Source organism: Syngnathus leptorhynchus, chromosome 5 (genome assembly GCF_054491065.1).
Source record: "Syngnathus leptorhynchus isolate UIUO chromosome 5, UIUO_Slep, whole genome shotgun sequence".
In the NCBI taxonomy this organism is placed as follows: Eukaryota; Metazoa; Chordata; class Actinopteri; order Syngnathiformes; family Syngnathidae; genus Syngnathus; species Syngnathus leptorhynchus.
In genome coordinates, this window is record NC_141199.1 from 9645539 (window position 1) to 9664416 (window position 18878).

The following is an 18878-nucleotide window of genomic DNA, read 5'->3' on the forward strand; positions in this document are numbered from 1 at the left end:
GTGTTCTCGTGCTTAGCATTGCAAAATCTATACTATAAGATGAAGAGCATAACCGATGATTTATTAATCACATTTTTTTTAAAACACTGCAGTGAGCAGCGAGAATCAACTGAAACGTGTGATTAGCCACCATGCCACAATTTATGATTTCGCAAGTACTTCTCTTTTTTCCAGAACTTTAGAGAGAATGTACTAACCTTTGTAACATTTACTCTGGTGAGTGGCCCTCTATGTATTTTATGTATTGAATGTGAGAGATTTGGAGTTGTGTGGAAATGATGTAGTGGAAGATAAAGCTAATGTTCTTGTTTTAGTTTTAGCAGTTTTCATTCACTGTAATGTTCATGGCAGAATTTTATAAATGTGACAACTCCGATAAATCGACCTGAAAGTGAATTTCAATATGTTGGCAGCTCTGGTTAAAGCTCATTTTGGGACATTATTCTGTGACGTGGTGGTGTTAGTACAAAGTGTTTCCCATGTGACTTTATTTTAAGTTCCTATTAGACTCTGTTGTCAGAGGAGATGCAACATTAGGTGTACTAAACATAGTCCTGCCCAGTTCCATTTGAACCTACTTTTCTTATTGACATCTTGTATTTATATCAAGAAGCTTCATATTTTGTGGCGGCCAATAGGAGCTGAGCTCAGTAAAATGATCGATTTGGTGGTGGGTCTTATCCACTGCATTTTAGTCTGCTCTTTTGGCTCATGCATAAAACCGCCACTGGATTAAATTGCTTTCAGTGTTGATGACAAATGTGACAGGGGAGCCCACTGTATGTCTTCTAAATTGCTTTTAACTTGTGTTGAATATCAATCTACAGATAAGCCCGCTGACAGGCATTCATGAACTATGGAAATTCAGAACATACCGTAGGCCAATGCAATTGAGAGACTGCCGAGAAGATCATAAAGATGATTCCATCTTGAACAAAAAGGCCTCTTCTCCATAATTAATGAATGCGTGACTGAATATAAGTATATTAAAGATTCATGAATAATTATATGATGGTTCAATCCAATTTTCCCACAATGGGTCTCTGATCTTAAAGAGCTGACATTTCAGTTTTCTCCAATGTGCTCACAGGTTGACGTCCTATGAGCCAAAGTCAAATAGAAACCATGAGCATTTTCTGTACCAAGTCAGCAGGAGTTATTTTTGGAGAAAGAAAAACAATGACATAACGACACTGAAACCACCCAAGGAAGACATCCATCAATATGTTGGCTTTAAACTTTACAGAGAAGGGAAAAAACACTTCATGTTTGTTGTGGCGTTTGTGTGTCTAGTAATGGAGGAAAGGAAGGATGGAGGGCAAAGTTGAATAACTCCCACACTGTGTTTTCCTCATGTACCTTGACGTTAAACTTTCCAAGGAGCCTTAACAATGTAAAGTACTATTTCAGTTGGTAATGAAACACAGACTGTGAGTCATACCTTAGTGTGCACAAAATCATTTACCTCGCCAAGAGGATAAATTAGGGTTAGGGTAAATTTGTTCCCTCACCGAGCCAGGACTCGATGTGTGGAGAATGAAGTTGACCGAGTGGATGGAAGCCTGTAGATGTTATTCAATTCTGCTTGGGTGGGGAAATGCAGGCAACCGAAAATTTACTACATACTTAAGCGTATATGAATGTGAGCAGGCTGTGTTGTTTCATTAGAGCCCTAACATGATAAAAAGAATCCGACGTGAGGCAAAATCATCCTTTCACATTTTTTCTGCCTGCCGGAGTCTTGGCCCAGGAAAATACATTTTCTTTCTTCTCTTTGCTTTCTAGGTCTCAGTGGGAGGCAAGTTCTTTATAGATTCAACAGGTCTTGATTAAAGGCCTCTATGCCATCAAGACTGCATGGGTGTCCTTGGCCCATATTTTTGAGGATGTGGGTAGTACGGCGTTCAGTGGGTAGTGCTAGCAGATCGTTAAGCACAACAAAATCCTAGAAGAAGCACGACTCTCCGATGGTATGTTGTGTGCATGTCAAATCATTCATCCTGGTGAAGGTCTGACATTCATTCATTGTTTCAAATGGAGACTCAGCCACTGCAGCCTACACACACACAACAATTAACAAACACAACATTGAGGTCCTCGGAATGTTTTCTGAAATCTTGTGTGTGCAGTGCTTAGTTGTAGCAATCAACTTATGCGCCACAATTTTATTACATCTTCATTTATATAGCGCTTTTCACAACAGCTGTCGTTGTAACCAAGTGCTTTACAGAGCATATAATAGAATACAACATGACATGTCACATAAAACATTGGCAATAATCCAATCATAACATGCCTTGTTGTTTGAAGTGGTTATAGATAAAAGAGGAGAGAATCAAAGTCTCCTCATCAGAGGGTGTTGTACAATATACAGTATTTCATTATCAGTGCCTTTGTTTCAATTAATGTAAAAGAAGGAGCATCATTTTAAATTTGGCCCACTAACAATAATTGGAGATAAATGTTTTTTTTTCATACACTTTAGTGCGAATAAATTTGTATCTGATTATTCAACTAATCAATGTAATAATTACATTGACTGTATCTGATTGATCTGAAATGTAATAATGACATTGATTAGTTGAATAATCAGATACAAATCTATTTGCACTAAAGTGTATTGAAAAAAAAACATTTATCTCCAATGATTGTTTATCAACCAATTTTTGTTTATTTGGTATTATTCAGTGATTAAAAACAACTAAACTACAGTCAAGAAATAACACACAAGGAAGATTGATAGTTATTGTTTTCCAGTATAAAAGCAGAAGTTTGCAAATGTCTCATTTTGATTGAACTCACAAGGTAAATGCGTCTGCTTTTATGAAGGACTGAATAAATCTGAGAATAATTGCATAGGAAGTCTGAAATCAGAAGACTTGGACAATCTTAAGTTAATAAAATGTCTCAAGATTACTTCTTAAAATTCGAGGTGACTAATTTGATAACCTGTTGGTTGTTGATTAATCGAGTAATTTTGACACCACTATAACTAATTGGAATTTAAATTGAATTTTTTATTACTTTTTAAAAATAAATCACTAACAAGTACAGAAAAAAAACAAATCAATAAAATAAATGTTTTTCACTTTATTTTGGCTGATTTATTTTTCTGTTTGATGCCGTAAATCAGGGCTGTCCACCAGCTTTTGCCTTTGTGAACAACTCCCCTAGTTTAAAAGGATATTGCATGAGACACATTCAGCTAATAATAAAAACAAGCGCATGTTGCAATTGGTGGCCACAAATAAGTCTTTATATCTATAATGTGGCCATTTCTTTTCGAATGCCATATCCTGCATTGTGACAAAAAATAAAAAAAATAAACAACCAACCAAAATAGAAGATATAATTTATCGGGTGAAATGACCTGTTTGTCCGGGCATCTGGTTTCTGGGAGTCAGCTCCTTATTGATTTTCTGTGAATAATTTATGTCATGGGAAAAAAATCTAACTCTGAAACCTATTTTTATTCACGAGTAATTCACATAAAGTACAGAGACTGGCTGTATAAGCACACCCTCTAATGCTTGCTTCTACATGTTCATGTCTCTTCCCAGGTTTGTTTTGATTTTCCTGATCACACATTTCTGTGTCCTCTTGGCTCGATATCACTACACTGCTTGACACTGTATCCGCTGCCAAACCTATTTGAAAAGAACGTAATGAACAAGTTGTTTTTTTCATCAACATTTTTATTTTGAATATTCTCTGTATTTGAATGTCTTTTATTCTGAAGAGAGAGCAACATTGTACACACCAATTCCCACAAAAGTCGACAAATATTCTGCATAACAGAATAGGTAATTTACCTGCTCCCTACCCCAGAGATATATTTAGCAATTTCAACTATTTACTTGTTTACTGTTTAACTCTCTAATGGCTATAATTATGATAATGTTCTATTACAGTCAAACTGATCCCCAACCCTCCAGTGTGAAATAAATATTTGCCACTTTTCATTAAATACAATTCATGCAAATGACAATTCTGTTAATGGCTGTCAGGGCACACAATGCTTGGGCAGCTACTTTTTATTAAATAGCACAGAGTCTGGGCAGAAAAGTGAAGCCCGTAAAGGTGAAGTAAAAACATTATTTGTATTTTCACCTGTTAAGAGAGTGCTTCAGCATTAAGCCACCAAATTATTCAATTAGTGTGTAGACTCACGCATGTAGAAAATGTCACAGGCACATTACCAGATGCAAAATACCACCGCTGCTGCGTCTGCTACAAAAGACCCTCCATCCCTATGTCGACAACTTCGCCTGAGCATTCAAGTGGGCCAATTATCAGAAAATAGTGCTTTTCTGTGCTAACACTGCAGCTGTACTTACATTTGGCCTTTAACATGCTTGTGTATGATCTAATGTTTGCTTCAGACTGGCGGTAGGCAGCTAATCAAAGATTTATTCTGTATGTAGTATGTATTTGTAACTAGATGTTTGATGGCTGGGTAGAACACACTCCACAGACCAAACATTATGCACACAAGCAATTAAAAAGTCAAATTGTCATTGTCAAGTATGTTCCACGTGAGAAACAGAAATGCCTATCAAGGGCCATGCCGACATACTAATTTCAATTGGCTTGCACAAGAGTAGCTTAAACACTCTTTAGGGGCAGAGTTCATGTTTGAACCTGGTGGCTTAATCATATAAAGTTGAACTATATCAAAAATATGAAGGAAGCAACCTCAAATGAATCAATAAAAACATAAATATTGACATACAGGAAGTTATTGCACATATTGGTGCTATGAAATAAGATTTGTGCCACACACAAAGGATCAAATAAAAAATACAAATAGATTAAAACTTCTTGAAATGCATACAACAACTATATACTACTTCAATGACAAAAAGTTGTCTTAAAAGTCCAAGTTATACTTTGCAATGAAAACAACTTTTGTTTACAGTGCTTTTTCTGAATGGCTGCTGCATTAGACTGCAGGGGAAAAGATAAACTACTGTTTGAAATATATTTTACGACACATGGTCTTGGAACTTTTCTTTTATAGGTAAAACACAACGCTGTTGTATGAAATTGTCAACAACCTGCAGAGTCAAATTCAATTCTGATAACCCTTTCGGGCTCCATGAACGACAAGACTCTTTTAATGGCTTTCATCTAAAGTCGTAGGTTCTGAACTTCAAGAACTCTAAATTACTCCAATAAAACCCACCCTGGCTTTAATGATACTGTATGAATAAATCACAACTTAATAACTACAGGGTTAACTCATCCCCTTCAGCCATTCAGGGAAAGTGTTTCATTTTCTCCTTATAGAGTCTTATTCTTAATTCAACAACTCTTAATGCTTATTTCAATCTCTTTGTGTGTGTGTGTGTGTGTGTGTGTGTGTGTGTGTGTGTGTGTGTGTGTGTGTGTGTGTGTGTGTGTGTGTGTGTGTGTGTGTGTGTTTGTGTGTGTGTGTGTGGTCTCTATCTACGTAGGCTTGGATAAGTTGAAAACAAAAGAAAACAAGACAAATTAATAAAACAAAACAATACAAGTTTATTTCTTGACTGCATTTCACAACAGCTGCAGCTTCACATATAGCAATAGGACAACCACAAAGAGAGTGAAAACAGTCAATTGAAACACAAATGAAAATACATATTTATATAATGGTAACAGTTGAGTCAGTCAAAGGCCAAAGAATAAAAATGGCTGTTCAAATGAATTGAAAAAAATCTCAACATTTCAGTTTGTCATTTCAAAGAAGGGCACTTCCAGGAAGTGGGAAAGTAGAGCAGGATGGGCAAAAGCTGAGAACTACCACAGCACACACTAGTGTTACTTAACTGCAGCTCGTGGTTGATGCAGCACACAACACAGCAAGATGCATGAGATTGTTCACTTGCAAGCCGGCCGATGTGGGAATCAAATTGGAGCAAAGGTATGCTAATGAAACTAATAATGATCTCTTTTCTGTTGTTTTCTAGTTTTTGAACACAAATGTTACATAGGTCAACACTGGGGCAAAGTGTTTCTTTTTTGTTGTTAAGTTTTTTGTTTTTTTTAAGTTTTTTGTTATTGTTTTTGTTAAGTGTTTCTAAATCTGTGGCAGCTGGTTATAAGTGAATGTTACTGCTGTATTTCTAAGCCCTCCAAATGATGTTTGGTAGTTGAAAAGTACGTGAAAAGATGTTTAAATTATAAGATAGAGTATTTTAAATATCCCTCACGGGATCAAAGAGTGTGGCATCATAATCCAAAGTGTTGTACACGTCTCCATGTCATGTTTGCTGATTGAGAGACAAGGTTTTTATTGGTAACAAAAAAGTTAAATGAAAGTAGTAAAACAAAATTTGCTCAAACTAAATAATATAGGTTTTATCACAGTGAAAATGGGCTTCATTTGAAATGTATTGCTGTCTACAGAAAAGGGAAGGTCAATCAGTCATTTGAGAACTCTTGATACCGTAATTTTACAACTATAGGGCGCACATAAACGCCTCTGATTTTCTCAACAACAACAAAAAGAAGAAGGTGTGTATTTTAAGAAGGTGCATCTTGCGTGTGAATCAAATTAAAAAAATCTGTAAATTTGTTTTGTGTGGATTCCGTAATATACAGGCGTGGATGTAGATGGGGACAAAAAAAAAAAACAGTCAGAGGACTAGAAATAACACATAGAGGAGTACGTACCTTCGTTGCCATTGTTTTGTGTGGCTTCCGCCATGTAGATGGGGGACAAAAAAAAACAATCACAGGACAAGACGTGTCACCTAGAGGAGTATGTACCTTCGCCGCCATTGTTTTGTGTGGCTTCCACCACACAGAGATGTAATATACAAGGATCTGATGAACCAATCAGAGGACATTATGTTTTGATCGGGGCGGTAAACCAATCAGACGTACCTCCACCGCCATTGGGAAATAAATACTGTCCTTTGAACAAAACAAAATAAAACTGAATTAAAAGAAAGATAAAAAGTCAAAACGATAAAATCTTAACTATAATCAATACACCCCTTGTTTTTCTTCTTTTTTGCAGCGGCACTGAAACAGGTTATGAAGATGAGCCGTCTCCCCCAAAATGATGTCGACTTATTCAAATAACACGCAGCATGTCGGTTTGGATTCTTCTACTGGGTGTAATTGTTACATGTTACACTAAGCCTTTTTTCCTGCTGCCATGAGCTCATGGTGCCCATGCGGTTTGCGTATATGTTCCATTAACATTGGATCCAGATTTAGTATTTTGTACGGACTATAAGCTCTAGAATTCAGTTCTAGCTACGAGCTGGCACAATGTCTCCATCTAAAATGGCAACACCGGGTGACCAATTGTACTTTAGGGACCTAAGTGTAAAAACACCAACATCTCATGATTCATGAATTAATATCCAAAGCAGCTTTTCAGAGCTCAGCTAAATTCAGTGTGTGTGTGTGTGTGTGTGTGTGTGTGTGTGTGTGTGTGTGTGTGTGTGTGTGTGTGTGTGTGTGTAGGGGGGGGTGGGGGTCGCCTTTGTGTGCTAAAGGGGGTAATATGTTTGTCCATTAAGATGTCATGCTGTATTTGTTGTTTTGATGAATTGTATGTGGCCACACAGATTCACATTCAGTTAATCAGTCACTGAATGAAGACGTGTTCCTCACTTTTGCCACAACATTAGGTTTTGCATTCATTTGCAAATCAGAAAGAAAAAAAAAAAAGAGATAGGAAATGTCTACCAGTCACTTTAAAAAGCAAGCAGGTTTGTGAACTACCCGATTGCAACTGCTGCAGGTAGTGAGTGACGAGAAACAACAAAAGCAATTTGGGAAAAAAAATAAAAATATTTTAGTGCAGACATCAAAGACCTAACTTGAGAAAACATTGATGAAATGAAGGTGGGAAGACTCACAAACAAGCAGCCGCTGAAGGAACCTGTAGTAAAAGTCTGGCAAAGCATCTCCAAGAAAGAATTGTTTTTCCAATTTTCTCAGTTGTTCAAATAATGTGAACCCCCAAGAATTTAGCTGATCAGTGACGAGCGTGGCATTGACACCACTGGATCAAGAACATTTCTGAGCAGTTCACTGCTATGTTCCACCAAAAGGCTTTGCTCCACTGGTACGTGGGCGAGGGCATGGATGAAATGGAGTTCACTGAGGCGGAAAGTAACATGAATGATTTGGTGTCGGAGTACCAGCAATACCAGGAAGCCACTGTTGAGGAGTGAGATTTTGAAGAGGAGGAGATGGCCTAAGACTTTCCACAATTCACTGCCTGGTTGCGTTTCCTTTAACCTCTGCATTATCTGCACGATCACTCCTGCCTCTTCTCTCCATTATCGACTGTAGACCTTTACCCAATTCTTTCAGTCATCAGTGGGTTCACTGGTCTCTACCTAACAACAGTGGAGGTCTGTCAGACTCATCAACGTTTTGTTCATGTTTCTTTTGTTCACTATACAGTTTTACATTTCTGCCATATGCAGTGTATTCATTTGTGTCATTTGGTATTTGACTTCAATAAATGTATTGGTAAGCAAAGTGATGGTAGTTCTTCATTCAGCAAGTCATTTCCACATCACCCACAGCTTTGTCAGGGGAAAAAAAAAAGACAACTTCTCTTGTTTTTTTTTGTTTTTTTCTTATGTAACAAAATTAAAGCGATGATACAAACATTCGGGCTCATCCCTGGCCAGGTGAATAAAATAGAGCAGAAAATAAAGAAACTGTGGTTCCACTCGATGCTTAAATTGGTCACAATTTAAAATGTGATCATGGTGTGTGTGTGTGTGCTTGTATATGTATAAATAGTACATCATAACTAAAGATATGATTTTGGTGGCAAGTGCATATAGAAGTTTTGAATTTGTGACATGCACACATGATGACACAAAAGTGACATAAAGCAGGAAGTTCTCAGTCACACGCAGACAGCAGTGGTTGTAGCAGACTGCTGCTACTTCCCTCTTCCTGAATGGCAACCTGCTGAGGATCTTGCCCCTTCGGGACCAACACATGGACACAGTGGCATTCAGACAGCATGGGCTCCAGAATCAGGTACGTTATTATCAATTATCAAGAGAAAACTTCTATTCTTGCTGTCTTGTTTCTCACTTCCTCTCAGATCTGTGAGAACATTGCATGACTATAACGTCGAGTCAACTCAAACGAAAACAGAATGTGCTTCTCACAGAAAGCCTTACATCTTTTTGGTGTTTGTTAGGGTTACTGTTTGACATTCCGCTGTCAAATGTGACAGGTTCTCGTCTGACTTTGTTTTCACAGACAAAATCCTGAGCGAGCCTTCATCGTATTCTTTGAAGCATCATGTCCTATAGCCAGAGATGAAGGTCAGGTTCTTGTCACTACCTTACAACAAGGCCTGTGAGCGTTTCCATTACTGTCCATTACTATCAACAGAATCTCCCAAATGAAGTAATGGAAGCGTTCCTCACAAAAGTTTCTTTGTCTATAGCATTCATTCTATCTTCCTACAAGATAGAGGACAGTGGCTATATATGCTGCTAAATGTCATCTAAGCCAAAACAACTGCCCGAAATGGATGGTAACAAGTACAATCTGTAACTATGGGTATTTCCTGTTCTGTGGTTTGACAACCGCATCGCTTGTCCTGTTGCTTTGAACTAGAAAGCAACATGAATGCAATCCGTTTCCTAGTATGACCCTTAACATGCGACATTTATTTGCAATCGGTTCTATCTACTGTTTATTTAAGTTGTCATGGCGCTTTATATACAGAAGTTGATGGTGAACAACTTGGCCTTGGCTCCATAATGGTTGACAGTCTCTATAGTGCTATAATATGTAATTGTGTGCTGCAGATCCGGGTGTACGTCTTCAGTTCCCAGATGACTTCAAAGATGAGGTACATACATCCTGGTTTGCATTTGTTTATGAAAGTATGCCATGTTTCCATTTACATGTTGCATCTAGCGCACAAAACTAATAATCTGCTTTGTAGGAGTCTTGTCAAACCTTAACCAGATTCTGTTTCCCATACGATATACAAAGGTGAGTTTTCTATCATTATATTATATTGTTTTTAGTGAGCAGGACAACTAAGACACACAAACAATATACATTTTTTTTTCCTTTTTTTCACCATTTGATTTGTCTTTTCACCTATTGAATTTCTATTTTATGGTTTTGTTTGTTTGAACCTTTACCGGTGGTTAGCAGGGCTCCCTTTTGTGTGGCCTCACACTTACAAACTCTCACTCCTACCAAGCAAAAAAAAAATCACTTACCGTTCAACACTCTCAATAACACAACAAAAACTCATACAACAAGCAAAAGCAAAACCTCTCACAAACACTCAAAAACTTTCTCACATGGCACCCAAAAAAAACTCACATACCAAATGTGACTGTAAGAGGTTCTTCGGTTCAGGTGAGAGAGGGGCGGAGATATTTTGTTGAGTTTTAGAATTTTTGGAATGAACATAAGAGATAACTATATTTTTTTTACCTAGGCTGGACCTCATGCAATATATCTCCCTTCATTGTCATTTACAACACTTTTCTTGTCAGACTACACACTAAAAGCAGAAGCTGCATCTCGTCACAATTTTGTATGGCAAACAAATGTCCGGCTTTTTTTTTTTTTTTTTTTTTTTCACCTTTGGCAACATTCTAGTTTTTCCAGTTATTGCACTCTCTTTACAATAACATCTTTCATTCAGGATGAGAGAAGAAGTGGCTGTGCAGCACTTTACTTTTGTTCTGACTGATATTGAGGGCTGCCAACGCTTTGGCTTCTGTCGCCTCAGCAACAGTGCTCAGACGTGTCTTTGCATCCTCAGGTATGTCCATGTCAGGGAAAATGCTTAAGGCAGGTTAAATGATTCGATGTTTTCACAGTTACCTTCCCTGGTTCGAGGTCTTTTACAAAGTTCTCAATACCCTAGCTCTATACATCAGTAAGGGGCAGGTGAGTTTTTAATGGCGTCCAGGCTCATATGTTCCAAACAAATATTAGACTTAGCACTTTGATCTGCTTAATAGACCAATGAGATGAAAGTGATGCTGACTGCACTCTACAACCAACCCATACCATTGACAGCCGGATCTATCACACTGCAGATGGTAAATCTCCAATTATATTCCCATGTATGTACAGTAGCAATAGATATTTGTGAATTTAATAATATTGGGCCTGCCAGAGGGACAAAAGGTGGTGAGTCCACTGACAGTTCATGATGATGTCACAAGCAATAATAGCGGAGAGTAACAATTGAAATCCCTCTGAAATATCTTAGAAATTTGACACACTGCAGAGAAAAGTGTTTTTAACAATCCTACCAATTTTGAATAAGCAAAAAAACAAATCTCCAACAAGTACATTCAAAATTGTGAAAAATAGAGATTCCTCTTATACTTTACAACGCATGGTAAAATCTGTATTGCACAAGCTTTTACGGGTTGAACTTAATCACAAAAATAAAAATAAAAGTTAAAAAAAATGAAGTTTTTTTTTTTAAATCAGTGTCAAAAACACTTTTATGGCTACTTAACAGCGTCTCTGGTTATATTTGCTCCTGACCAGTGTCATTTCCCCAAATAATCATATTGAATCCTTTTGATAAGGTTCCATACTTCATGGCTCCGGATCTCGGTCTCCCCTCTATTCCCGAAAATGTGAGTAGTAGGATCAAACCTAGTATCCCAAGTTTTACTTACTAACAACGCTGCTGTGTGTGTTTGTGTGTGTGTGTGTGTGTGTGTGTGTGTGTGTGTGTGTGTGTGTGTGTGTGTGTGTGTGTGTGTGTGTGTGTGTGTGTGTGTGTGTGTGTGTGTGTGTGCGTGTGTGTGCACCAGAGGAACTTAACAGAGCTGGTGGTGTCCGTAGATGTGACGAACCTTCTGCAGCTCTACGCCAGCATGTTATTTGAAAGACGCATCATCATATTTGCTGGCAAACTCAGCATCGTATGTATTTCTTTCATTGTTTTGAATAACATTTGATAACCATTCATATTATGTGGCTACTGTGTTTGTAGCTGACATCTTGTGTCCACGCACTTGAGGCTCTTTTATATCCAATGCACTGGCAACACATCTTCATCCCAGTCCTGCCACCTCACCTTTTGGACTATTGTTGGTAAGCAATAGTGGGGCTAGATAATAAACAATAAACAATTATTATCAGTCTGTCATCTGTGTTTCCATGCGTCACATCTGATCCGGCATGTCTTGTTACAGCGCACCTATGCCGTATCTTATTGGAGTTCACAGCAGTCTATCTGAGGTAAGAAATTGAAATTCACAAATCTCTGAACATGCCCACCTAATAATGGTTTGGGTTTGGCAGAAGGTGAGGAGCCAAGGATTGGAAGGAGTTGTCATTTTGAATGTGGATGCAAACACATTGGAAACCCCCTTCAATGACCTGAAGAAAATACCTTCACAAGTGGTAATATATCGTTTATGTGAATGTGCAGTATTTATTTAAATGGTGCCTGCATCCATAGTGGTGAAAAATGATGCTTCAGATAGTATGGGCTCATTTCCCATTCGTCCTACTCAATGCTTGCTTCACAAGCCCCCTTCAGCCCCTGAACAAGATAAATGTATACACTCACATCCAAAAGTACTGGAACAGTGAGGGCTGTTGTTTTTATTTGTATTTCCTTTTTCCTGTCAAGTGAAAGCACTTGAGCTTGACGTTAAAATATTCATTTGAGAAAAGAGATTATGAGACGTGTAAAGGTTTTTGAAATGAAATATATTGGACTTTTATTGTGTCTCAATCACCTGGTATTTGAACAAGAGTGTGTGGATTACTTCCACTGTACGAGCCTTATTGTCACCACTTCTAAAAGTAAAGTCTATCTGTCCCCAGAGGTCTGAACTAAAAGTATGTTTGAAGAACCAGGTGGTTTCTGCTGGCTGTGGTGTCTCACGGGCCTTTCTCAAGGCCCAGTCTGTCTTGTTTGGAGGATACAAGGATGCTCTGCAAAATCATAAGGTCGGTGCTTTGTCATCATATGGCCTGAAAGTGCACAGTAATGTTTTCATGCTTCATAATTTTCTTTATGGTTCTGGTTCTAGTTTTTTACTTTTACATGACTGTACTTCTGATTTTTTTTTTTTTATGTATCTTAAAAAATGCATTTTTCTGTTTGAGGTGAAATTTGATTTCTTATTCTTGTATATTTTCATGCACATATTACAAATAATAATATTATTAATAATAATAATAATAATATATTGTAAACATTCCTGTAATTTTGCAGAGAGGTGGCGTATGCTTCAGTAAAGATTTGTTTCTAGATCATAAATCATCCAGTATGAGGAAGTTTCTTCAGAGTGCCATCCATTTGCAGTTCTTCAAACAGGTACGGTACTTGGCTCCTCTAAGTGTCTGCTGCTCTCTACTGGACAAAAATATTTAACTGTACTGTAAATACTTAAATACCCTCACCTCTAGTGTTCTAGAATCATAATGTAAGTATGATTTCTATACTTTTTTGTATTTCATTCATGGACAGCACGGTGGACTAGTGCACTTCTGCCTAACATACAAGAGGTTTTGGATTTCTGAGAGTACTCTGACTAAAAATCTAAATTGTGTGAATGTGAGTGTGAAAGGTTGTTTTTCTCACTGTACACAGCGGTTGATTGGAGACCAGTCCAGGTTGCTGGAATAGGATTCAGCTCACCAGCGATCCTAATGATGAGAATTTTCTTTTAGATGAAATCTCTCTATTTTTCTACATCGATGTATCAAGGCCCATTTCCATTGAGTTCACTAATTGTGTTAGAATGGTAATGGTTGATTAGAAAACCCTTGAAAATCCTTGTGCCATTACATTAGTTTTCATGGAAAACACTAAATCGTCTAGACGACCCCAAACTTTTGAAAGGTAGTATATACAGTGAAGTTTATTACTGTTAGCTATTACGACTCAACGCTACTCTTGATTTAGGTGAGGTGTTTACTTAACAGGACAATAGGAATGATGCACCTCATAGGTATCAGTAAATATTGAACACCACTATGGTAATATCTTACATATTGATTCTGGTGAACAGGTGCACCAGACAGTAAGGCCCCATTTAAATTTGAAAATATGAGCCATTCCTGAAATAATGTAGTCTATGATATTCGTATATTTAGTAACTTGTGAAATATTTTCAGTTTATTGATGAACGCCTGGATATTCTGAACACAGGGAAAGTACCACTGGACAGCTTTGAAGAAGAAATCCTTGAATGTGAAACAACAGGTATGTACAATATGCTGTAGAGGGGGGAAAAAAGTGTGGATGGAGGAATCTGTCACTTGTTGAACTTTTGTCTTTTTACAGGAAACAGTAAATCTTACATACAACTAGTTGATCATTTAAAGGTAAGTTAGTCACAACAACAAAAATAAATGTATTTTAATTGTGTCTATTTTATGTGTGTTCGGCAACCTTGAGTGCTGTGAAAGGCGGCATACAAATAAAATGTATTATTATTATTATTATTATTATTATTATACCGTTGTACCTTTGACAGAGAGGGGGAGGAGCGCTGATCCTCAACATGAAGTCCAAAACAAATAACATTCTGGTGAGTGCAAGCTGAGGAGTGTTAATTGTTAACTGTCTGCTAAACATGAATGACTTTCTCAGGCGACAGGCATCACAAGTTCAGGTTTAAAAAGCAGGTCAAAAACTAAGGTGAGTTAGTGTCATGGTTGCAGTAATGCTCATATATGGTGAATGTTTGTAGCCCCACCAACAAGTGTGTGTGTGGATGGCAGGCCTTCAACCAAACACAAGCCATTCAGAGAGGTGGATCCTTGTCACATCGTTACGCTCAGTCCGACTGCCTGCAGAATGGCCTGCCAAATACGCAACACTTTGCAACGGTAACAAACAAAAAATTGCGTCCATCAACGCCTCTCAAAACGCCAATTGAGCATTTATTAGAAATCCTTGATGTCCATCTTGATTAGTGTGCTCTTTGTTTTCAATTGTATCAAATGAATGAACGAACAAACAAACGAAAGAAACGAACGAATGAATGAATGAATCGTTTTCCAAACTTGACAGTTGCATAAGAGAAAAGTAAAGTGCAACATCCAATGCTACTTGTCCATTAATTCCTTTTTGTTTGCTGCTGGTGATTTTTTTACTTCCACTTTGTATATCAGTCACGTCCTCATCGACCTGGTTCCAAACTTGGTGTCACTCGAGGTCAGGGAGCCAAGGCAGCTGGAGATGCATGGAATGGGTGAGAGACATAAACAAATAGAAAGACCAGTTAATTGTTTACCAATTAACAATTTAGTTTACCAAGATATTTTGGGTATCGTTTTCCTTTGGATACAGTCTTGAGTTCAATTTCATCTTTGGGATGAACTAAAACTAAATGAAAGTAAGTCTGAGCCATCAAGCCCTCCCAAAGGTTCAACGTCAGTGGCTCTCATTTCACAAAAAAATCTTCTGGCTAAATGGACAGAAATTTAAGACACATTCTGAAAATAATGTAACAAGTTTTACCAGATGACTTGAAGTATCCCTGAAGTAACCCTAAGCACACATTAAGCTTATGTATATATTCTTATTTGACCCTGTGTATCAATAAGGGCAATGTCTGGGCCAAGGGAAGAGCTTGAGAAAGATGAAGAGAAGGAAGAAGAATTGCTGTGTGATCTAGAGGAAATGGATCTTCTAAGCGAGATTTTTGACACACTCAGCACACGCAGCTCACATGAGCGGGGACAGCTATATGGCACACGCAGCCTGGATCTGTTTGGACCGGACTGTCAGGACTATATTACAAAGGTAAGAAGATCAAACTAACACATTAAATAACATCACATGTACTGCGGATAGTAACAATGAAGAGGTTCATCATACTGCTTAATCGATAGTTCACTATAATCGTCAAGGCTTTTCACTTGAGTAAAATTTGAACATTCTCACCACCATGTGGTACACTGCAGCACAATTATTATCAAATTAAATTATTCACAAGTCAGTAAACTAAGAGTCCATGTTTTCCAATTGCATTTTTTTTTTCCATTTAGTGTTGGTAACTTTGATAACTATTCTGTGTTTAGTTTAGCCAAGTTAATCCCAGCCAGGAGAACCTTTCTCTGTGCACCAGCGGCAGTGGCAGCCTCCACAGCTGGAATCCGGAACAGTCAGAAGAGGTGCATACATTGACTGAGATCACAGATTGGTTGAGCCTTGACAATGCTTCAGCAGAACAAGAAGAGGTGCTGAGAAGCGTTGGAGATCCACAAGAGAACAGTAAGCCAGCGATAAATGTGACCCATAAAATAGAATTCCACAACCAAACTAGTTCAAAGGAAGTAAAGTTTGAGGCAGAAATATTGGGAAGAAAAGTGACTTCAAAACAGGGCACTGAGGAGGAAATAGCTAAGCGGCTTGAGGACGAAGCGCAGAAAAAGACAGAAAATGGCGCAAATTTGAGACAGAATGAGAAGAAATGTGGCGAAAAGAAAACAGCTGAAATAGAGGAGGATGCAACAGAAAAGAAAAGTCGAAACCCGGTGGAGAAAAGTAAAAAGGCGGGACTTGGATGTCATCTGTCCAGCGAAGGCTTCTTGGAGGAATCAAGGAATAAGGCCTTGTCCAAGAAAGACAGCGCAGGAAACAGCAGTGACAATGTTCAAACATGTCAGTCGTATAATACAAGCACCCATTCAGATTCTCACAGTACCATCAAGCATGAGCAGGGCGGCCCGAACACTGTCAAAGTGTCACAACTCAAAAAGATGTTTGAAGCGACCGCACTGGCTGAATGGGAGAAAGACTTTGGTTCCGCTTAAATAAATAAATAAAATAAAAACTATACCTCAGTGTATTGTTTGAGAAACTTTGGATCGTGCCTAGGTAATGAGTGGCATGCATATATTCTTTATTCATGTACAGTACACATTATTTTTAATAACAAAAGTGAGCATAATAAAAGTGCATCTCAGTTATTGTCAGTGTCAATAAAAATCCTTCATGAGTGTAATACGTACTTCATACATATATATATATACATATAGTCAAGTATATATAAATAGACAAGACAATGCAGAGTTTGGTAAAAAAACAACAAACATCTGTTCAAAAAGAAGGCAAAATTCAGTTCAAGTCTTTCACGTGGCAGACTGAAGACAACTTTGCATGACGGACTGAAGAATGGAGCAAAACTCAAATCAAATGTCACGTAATGACTTGCATTCCCCTTTTCACGCAGCACAACTGGTGACAGATTTGAAAGTCTGTTTTGTCCAATGAGTGAATAAATAGAGGTGGAAAAAAGAATTGTGTGGCGTGTCAGAGGTTTTGCGATGCAAAACTCAAGAATTGATTATCACTAGGAGTGTGTGGGCAAATAAATTCTAACAGTTGAAAAAGGGTCAGTAATGGAGTAACTTGGTGTAATCATCATATGAGGCGTTCTGCTTTGGGTAAAGGGAAAGGCAGACCGTTCTTTTCGGATCCAGCTGCTCCGATCTGTTTCTTCTCTTCTGCGCTGGGACGGTAGGTTCCTTCCATTCTTCTCTTTTTCTTTAGAACGCACATCAAAAGTAGCAGAGTCAAGCCAAGGAGAAGAACCACGGTGGAGACGAGCGCTGACACCGAGGATGGGAAGGTTCCTTGCATTTTCATGCTGACGGACAGCTGTGAAGAGGTTCTGAAAGTTTTGACAAAATGAAATAAGCAAAACAGCATAGGCAATTTGTCAAATATTCTTTAATCCATAAATTTTAATCCACATCTAAGCAGGAGATTTTTGGGGGGGTATTTGTGACTTGTCAAACGAATACCAGAATATCACATCTCGCTAGTGTATGTTGATCCAAGAAACTTCAGTGGGTAATTATGGGTCAAAGAAACACACACGTATTGGACAATGTGACAATGTTTTATCTCCCAGACAAAAGGAAAGAAGGTCTGGGGTGTTCTTGGACCTTACATTGGAACAAACAAGTATAAAAATAGATCATCTGAAAAAAAGCCACAATTAGTCAGATTACTGTTTTTTTTAATTATTATTATTTTCTGTATTTGTTGTTAAAGGTCCCTTTGCATCATAATGCATTCCTCCACACAGTTTTCTTTTCTTTTTTTGGACAACATTTCAAAATGCATCTGAGATAGGAGCGGTACAAATTTTTCACATCAGGTGATACAGTTAAAAAAAAACTCGTTTAAAAAAAAAAAATCAACTTTAGTAGGTTCCTGACAGATGAACATAGGTTCAGTGGCATATATAGTATTTGTTATTGGTTACTTCCCTTCCCACCAGATTATATAGGTTTATAACAGTGTTGACAGGTCGATCGGGATGCGGCTCTGCAAACCAGGCAGGAATGCAGCCCGTCCTGCTCCACCTGTTCGCTCAGCTGACTACTGGGAGCCAGTCGCAAGACTAACACGGCTTCTTTACTTGCAGTCAACATTTAGAGCTACCACGTCATTTGAAAGCGAATGACCTGCCCAAGATGGATCCGTGTGCTGGTTAAATGACACTCACCGTTCGTGGAAGTCCCAGTTTAAAGCCCACACGGAAGATTCAGGGCGACAGCGACGTGCCCTCGGCACAACGAAACTCGGTGACACTACCTTTACCTGCCTGAACTAAAGCAGGTCATGTGACACATCGGCCAATCAGAATCATTCTCAGTTAACGAGACGGACAAATGTTTATTTTAGACGTTTGTTTTTCATGAAAACGGTTTTAAATAGTGCAATTACGTCTGAATACAAAGATAAGTATTTATTTGGTAAACGAGCAAGTTGTAGCAAGTTTTCTGACGAGCAACATATTATTGAAGCTCTGTAAGCAACTGGCGGTCCGAGGGCCATATGCGGCCCTCACCCACTGTAGACGTGGCCCTTGATTCATTTCTCTAAATATATGTGTACGTTTAGTTGTGCTCAATCATTTATAGAA

General features: G+C 38.1%; 1 protein-coding gene across 1 annotated transcript; it reads left to right on the forward strand.

Moving 5' to 3' along the window:
- The first annotated feature begins 8881 nt into the window (after window positions 1-8881).
- dennd1c (DENN domain containing 1C) lies at window positions 8882-17357 on the forward strand. Its single transcript, XM_085913044.1, has 22 exons — window positions 8882-9003; window positions 9232-9296; window positions 9789-9832; window positions 9929-9978; window positions 10649-10768; window positions 10827-10896; window positions 10971-11051; window positions 11553-11603; window positions 11784-11894; window positions 11966-12066; window positions 12168-12213; window positions 12277-12378; window positions 12808-12933; window positions 13202-13303; window positions 14107-14194; window positions 14276-14316; window positions 14469-14522; window positions 14585-14632; window positions 14716-14823; window positions 15109-15188; window positions 15544-15742; window positions 16021-17357. Exons 1-22 carry the CDS (start codon window positions 8987-8989, stop codon window positions 16753-16755), a joined length of 2439 nt encoding a protein of 812 aa, XP_085769170.1. The 5' UTR covers window positions 8882-8986; the 3' UTR covers window positions 16756-17357.
- Window positions 17358-18878: the final 1521 nt, after the last annotated feature.